This window comes from Lethenteron reissneri, chromosome 60 (genome assembly GCF_015708825.2).
Source record: "Lethenteron reissneri isolate LAM-NWPU_2019-01 chromosome 60, ASM1570882v1, whole genome shotgun sequence".
Lineage (NCBI taxonomy): Eukaryota > Metazoa > Chordata > Hyperoartia > Petromyzontiformes > Petromyzontidae > Lethenteron > Lethenteron reissneri.
Window position 1 is genome coordinate 7438464 of NC_083838.1, and position 7500 is coordinate 7445963.

Sequence of the window (7500 nt, forward strand, 5' to 3'; positions counted from 1 at the left end):
GCCAATGTGCCCCAATAGGACCCCAATAGAGCCCCAATAGGGGACCACAAGAGGATCGTGGTTGGAGCCCAGCGGCCGCCCTGGTCAATACTGAGGTGGAGTAAAACTCTGCACAGGGTAGAGGCAGTGACCCCCGCCAGCGCCCGCTCACGCCGCTGCTGCTGGCGCTGGCGCGGAGCGGGGATGTTGGCCGACTCTGCCACGCCGGTGAGACGCCTGCGGGCCGTCTGGAACGCTCTTCCTTCAGATATTAAAGAAGCCACTGGAGCAATGATGCACTTTCAAATCATCGAGTTTGACAAACTCATTTCTTAACAACTGCTTGTTTTTGTTGTTGTGTTTATCGTGTGTTGTCCTTCCCCCCCACACCGACGATTATCGCGGTTGGCTACGTACGGTGGTGCAAAAGAAGTTCAACACATTTTTGACGTACTCGGAGCCAGAGTTCGAAGCTACATGTTTCAATGCATCTGGCTCTGTGCCTCTGGCTCTGTGTCTCTGGCTCTGTGTCTCTGGCTCTGTGTCTCTGGCTCTGTGCCTCTGGCTCTGTGTCTCTGGCTCTGTGTCTCTGGCTCTGTGTCTCTGGCTCTGTGTCTCTGGCTCTGTGCCTCTGGCTCTGTGTCTCTGGCTCTGTGCCTCTGGCTCTGTGTGTCTGGCTCTGTGTCTCTGGCTCTGTGTCTCTGGCTCTGTGTCTCTGGCTCTGTGTCTCTGGCTCTGTGCCTCTGGCTCTGTGTCTCTGGCTCTGTGTCTCTGGCTCTGTGTCTCTGGCTCTGTGTCTCTGGCTCTGTGTCTCTGGCTCTGTGTCTCTGGCTCTGTGTATCTGGCTCTGTGTCTCTGGCTCTGTGCCTCTGGCTCTGTGTCTCTGGCTCTGTGTGTCTGGCTCTGTGTCTCTGGCTCTGTGTCTCTGGCTCTGTGTCTCTGGCTCTGTGTCTCTGGCTCTGTGTCTCTGGCTCTGTGTCTCTGGCTCTGTGTCTCTGGCTCTGTGTCTCTGGCTCTGTGTCTCTGGCTCTGTGTCTCTGGCTCTGTGCCTCTGGCTCTGTGCCTCTGGCTCTGTGTCTCTGGCTCTGTGTCTCTGGCTCTGTGTCTCTGGCTCTGTGTCTCTGGCTCTGTGTCTCTGGCTCTGTGTCTCTGGCTCTGTGCGTCTGGCTCTGTGCGTCTGGCTCTGTGCCTCTGGCTCTGTGCCTCTGGCTCTGTGTCTCTGGCTCTGTGTCTCTGGCTCTGTGTCTCTGGCTCTGTGTCTCTGGCTCTGTGTCTCTGGCTCTGTGTCTCTTGCTCTGTGTCTCTGGCTCTGTGCCTCTGGCTCTGTGTCTCTGGCTCTGTGTCTCTGGCTCTGTGTCTCTGGCTCTGTGTCTCTGGCTCTGTGCGTCTGGCTCTGTGCGTCTGGCTCTGTGCCTCTGGCTCTGTGCCTCTGGCTTTGTGCCTCTGGCTCTGTGTCTCTGGCTCTGTGTCTCTGGCTCTGTGTCTCTGGCTCTGTGTCTCTGGCTCTGTGTCTCTGGCTCTGTGTCTCTGGCTCTGTGTCTCTGGCTCTGTGCCTCTGGCTCTGTGCCTCTGGCTCTGTGTCTCTGGCTCTGTGTCTCTGGCTCTGTGTCTCTGGCTCTGTGTCTCTGGCTCTGTGTCTCTGGCTCTGTGTCTCTGGCTCTGTGCCTCTGGCTCTGTGCCTCTGGCTCTGTGTCTCTGGCTCTGTGTGTCTGGCTCTGTGTCTCTGGCTCTGTGTCTCTGGCTCTGTGTCTCTGGCTCTGTGTCTCTGGCTCTGTGTCTCTGGCTCTGTGTCTCTGGCTCTGTGTCTCTGGCTCTGTGTCTCTGGCTCTGTGTCTCTGGCTCTGTGCGTCTGGCTCTGTGCGTCTGGCTCTGTGCGTCTGGCTCTGTGTCTCTGGCTCTGTGTCTCTGGCTCTGTGTCTCTGGCTCTGTGTCTCTGGCTCTGTGTCTCTGGCTCTGTGTCTCTTGCTCTGTGTCTCTGGCTCTGTGCCTCTGGCTCTGTGTCTCTGGCTCTGTGTCTCTGGCTCTGTGTCTCTGGCTCTGTGCGTCTGGCTCTGTGCGTCTGGCTCTGTGCCTCTGGCTCTGTGCCTCTGGCTCTGTGCCCCTGGCTCTGTGTCTCTGGCTCTGTGTCTCTGGCTCTGTGTCTCTAGCTCTGTGTCTCTGGCTCTGTGTCTCTGGCTCTGTGTCTCTGGCTCTGTGTCTCTGGCTCTGTGTCTCTGGCTCTGTGTCTCTGGCTCTGTGTCTCTGGCTCTGTGTCTCTGGCTCGTGAGTCTTGCAATTCCACGTTCTCGCCATAATGCGGTGCCACGATTGGGCTCGGAGTTGTTTCATATCTCGCCTGGTATACAGCAGAGCGGAGGTTGGAACCCGACTTTGGCGCCCGTCAATTTGGAGTCTGCAATGTTTTCTCCCTGTGGCCACGTGGATGTTTCTCCGGGTCCTCCGGTCTTTCTCTCCACATCAAGCACCAACGTCACCACGCGTTTACAGTATTCGGCTCCTGCTATAAATGTCCGTGTGATGATGACGACGATGGTGATGAGTCACTTGGTTGAGCTATCATTCCTGATGGCTGGGTCGCTTCTGAAAAAGAGCGACGTAGTTCAGTGGGGCCTTACCTGGATAAATAAAATTTTTTGTTTTGTGTATGGGTTTCTGTGGGTTGCTGTGGGTCTATGGGTTGCTGTGGGTCGATGGGTCTCTGCGGGTCTATGGGTGTCTATGATTATGGGTCTCTGTGGCTCTCTTATGAGTCTCTATGAGTCTGTAAAATTTTAGATTTGAAGCTTTCGTGACTGCAAGGATTCATATTCTTAGGTTCTTTCGGTAAAGTCACGTAGGTAAAACATTAAAATTAACAAAAGTAAAATAAAATAAAAATCACGACGTTTCGGAGGCAACACAAGCTTCCGTCTTCAGGTGGAACCGTCACAGCCCGACAGCTGTATCACGTAAATGAGAGATTGCAGGAGCTAGCACTCCGTTTATATATAATGGTTGAGGGGGGGGGGGGGCAGGGATGGCCCACTTTTTATTATTATGGTAAGGTGCGGCTTGAGACTATGAATAGACTGCATAACAAAAGACTGAGCCTTTATTATGGAGAGGTTCGGTTTGTGACTACGCCTGGCCTGCATAACAAAAGTGTGAAAAAAGAAAGCTTAACCTGGTAGAAAGCTAAACCTGGTGAAACAAAACTGGCTGTCTGTCAGTAACCTGCAATAGTTTTCTGTCAAATAAGATGGTTCAAAGTCTGTAGAAACACACGTTTATAAAGTATTTGGCTGCTATACATAACCACGTGATAATTTGTAGTTTGATATATCTGGGACCCGGCCAATGTGAACCCCTTGTGAGAGTGAGAGAGACAGGGAAGACACTCCGTTGCGCTGGCCATCAAACAAATACGGTGGTCACAGCATCGCACGGCGCGTTCTGATGCGCTTCTGTGGCCGTCTGGAATGCTCTTGCTTCCGATATCATCATCCAGATTGACAAACTAATTTCTTTAGACTCACGGGCAGAGATCCACAGACTCACGGAGAGACCCATAAACTCACACAGAGACCCATAGACTCACACAGAGACCCACAGACTCACGCAGAGACCCATAAACTCACACAGAGACCCATAGACTCACGCAGAGACCCATAAACTCACACAGAGACCCAAAGACTCACACAGAGACCCATAGACTCACACAGAGACCCATAAACTCACACAGACGCATAGACTCACGCAGAGATCTATACACTCACACAAAGCCATATACTCACGCAGAGACCCAAAGACTCATACAGAGACCCATAGACTCACGCAGAGACCCAAAGACTCACACAGAGACCCATAGACTCACGCAGAGACCCAAAGACTCACACAGAGACTCATAGACTCACACAGAGACCCATAGACTCACACAGAGACCCATAGACTCACACAAAGACCCATAGACTCACACAGAGACCCATAGACTCACACAGAGACCCATAGACTCACACAGAGACCCATAGACTTACACAGAGACCCACAGACTCACACAGAGACCCATAGACTCACGCAGAGACCCACAGACTCACACAGAGACCCATAGACTCACACAGAGACCCATAGACTCACACAGAGACCCATATACTCACGCAGAGACCCAAAGACTCACACAGAGACCCATAGACTCACACAGAGACCCATCGACTCACACAGAGACCCAAAGACTCACACAGAGACCCATAGACTCACACAGAGACCCATAAACTCACACAGACGCATAGACTCACGCAGAGATCTATACACTCACACAAAGCCATATACTCACGCAGAGACCCAAAGACTCATACAGAGACCCATAGACTCACGCAGAGACCCAAAGACTCACACAGAGACCCATAGACTCACGCAGAGACCCAAAGACTCACACAGAGACCCATAGACTCACACAGAGACCCATAGACTCACACAAAGACCCATAGACTCACACAGAGACCCATAGACTCACACAGAGACCCATAGACTTACACAGAGACCCACAGACTCACACAGAGACCCATAGACTCACGCAGAGACCCACAGACTCACACAGAGACCCATAGACTCACACAGAGACCCATAGACTCACACAGAGACCCATATACTCACGCAGAGACCCAAAGACTCACACAGAGACCCATAGACTCACACAGAGACCCATCGACTCACACAGAGACCCATAGACTCACACAGAGACCCATAGACTCACACAGAGAGCCATTTCTTGAGAACTCCTTGTTGTTGTTGTGTTTAGATTGTTGTCTTTCCCCCCACACCTTCGATGAGCGCGGTTTGGCTACATATGGCGGTGCGAAAGAAGTTCAAATTGCACGCACGCACACACACACGCACACACACACGCACGTACAAAGATCCCCCATATAGCCTTAACAGACTGTAGGGGCAAGTGCTGTTAGCGAGCACCTATGAAGGCCGGAACGGTACACGAGGGGGTGGGTGGCCAGCACCACGCCCGACCGCCTTTGTCTCCCTAGTGACGATGTTTACACACCGCACCAGGTACTAATTTGAGGCTGAGTCGACCTAGGGGAAGCCCAGGACCGGTTCAGATAATCGTCACTGGTGTTAGCCGTGAGCGGGAATCGAACCCGGGTCGCCAGGTTCATAGCGCAGCGCGCTAACCGCTGCACTACCACTCCCCACACGTACAAAGACACACGCACGCACGTACACACACACGTACACACGCACGTTCACACGCACGCACACACGCACGCACGTACACACACACGTACACACGCACGTTCACACGCACGCACGCACGCACGTACAAACACACGTACACACACACGTACACACGCACGTACACACACACGTACACACGCACGCACACACGCACGTACACACACACGTACACACGCACGTACACACTCACGCACACACGCACGTACACACACACGTACACACGCACGCACACACGCACGTACACACGCACGCACACACGCACGCACACACGCACGTACACACACACGTACACACGCACGTACACACACACGTACACACGCACGTACACACACACGTACACACGCACGTACACACGCACGTACACACTCACGCACACACACACGTACACACGCACGTACACACACACGTACACACGCACGTACACACGCACGTACACACGCACGTACACACTCACGCACACACGCACGTACACACGCACGTACACACACACGCACACACACACGCACGCACACACTCGGAGCCAGGGCTCGAACCTTGAACCTCAGCGTTGCTCCCTCAGTGCGTCTGGGGACCCGGCTGCTATCGTGCCGGCACGGCGTAGCCGCTGGCCAAGTCTCACCGTGCGCCGTCTGCTGCAGCACGGTGACGACGGTGTAGACGCGCAGGTCCAGGACGAAGTCGTGGAGGCCTTGCAGCATGTCGCTCGGCAGGTCCAGCGCCGTCAGAGAGTCCAGGCAGTTCCTGCCAGAGACACCAGCAGCAGCAGCATCAGCGGCAGCATCAGCAGCAGCAGTAGTGGCATCAGCAGCATCAGCAGTAGCAACAGCAGTAGCAACAGCATCAGCAGCAGCAGCATCAGCAGCAGCATCAGCAGTAGCAGCATCAGCAGCAGCAGCATCAGCAGCAGCAGCATCAGCAGCAGCATCATCAGCATCATGATCAGCATCCGCAGCTTTCACAGCACCATCAGCAGCATCACCATCATCAGCATCATCACAATCACCGTCAACATCAGCAGAATCATCATCATCACCACCATCCTCACCACCACCATCACCACCACCATCACCACCACCATCCTCTTCATCATCACCATCACCACCACCACCATCACCACCACCATCACCACCACATCACCATCCCCATCACCACCACCAATCACCTATCACCACCACCATCACACAGCCCACCATCACCATCACCACCACCATCACCACCACCATCACCAACCACCATCACCACCACCATCACCACCACCACCATCACCACCCACCACCACACCACCACCACCATCACCACCACCATCACCACCACCACACGATCACCACCACCATCACCACCACCCACCATCACCACCACCATCCCACCACCACCATCACCACCACCATCACACCACCACACCATCACACCACCACCATCATCACCACCACCATCATTATCGCCCCCACCAACACCATCAGCCTCCACCAGTCACCACCACCACACCACGATCACCACCACCATCACCACACCATCACCACCACCATCACCACCACCCCACCATCACCACCCACCATCACCACCACCAGCATCACCACCACCATCACCCCGCCACCATCACCACCACCAATCACCACCACCACCATCACCACCACCATCACCACCACCACCATCACCACCACCACCAGCACCACCACCACCATCACACCACCACCATCACCACCACCACCACGATCACCACCACCATCACCACCACCATCACCACCACCATCACCACCACCATCACCATCACCACCACCATCACACCACCACCATCACCACCACCATCACCACCACCACCATCACCACCACCATCACCACCACCATCACCACCACCATCACCACCACCATCACCACCATCACCACCACCACCATCACCACCACCATCACCACCACCATCACCACCACCATCACCACCACCATCACCACCACCACCATCACCACCACCATCACCACCACCATCACCACCACCATCACCACCACCATCACCATCACCACCACCATCATCACCACCATCACCACCCACCATCCACCACCACCATCACCACCACCATCACCACCACCATCACCACCACCATCACCACCATCCCACCACCATCACCACCACCATCACCACCACCATCACCACCACCATCACCACCACCATCACCACCACCATCACCACCACCACCATCACCACCACCATCACCACCACCATCACCACCACCATCACCACCACCATCACCACCACCACCATCCCCAATCACCACCACCATCCACCATCACCACCACCACCAT

The 7500-nt window shown here is 54.6% G+C and overlaps 1 protein-coding gene across 1 annotated transcript in view; it reads right to left on the reverse strand.

Moving 5' to 3' along the window:
* LOC133357863 (exocyst complex component 2-like) overlaps window positions 1-7500 on the reverse strand; it is a 163209-nt gene that overhangs the window by 33014 nt on the left and 122695 nt on the right. The window contains exon 14 of the mRNA XM_061576006.1: window positions 5825-5946. Within this exon, the coding sequence (XP_061431990.1) occupies window positions 5825-5946 (122 nt within the window). The remainder of the gene's footprint in view (window positions 1-5824; window positions 5947-7500) is intronic.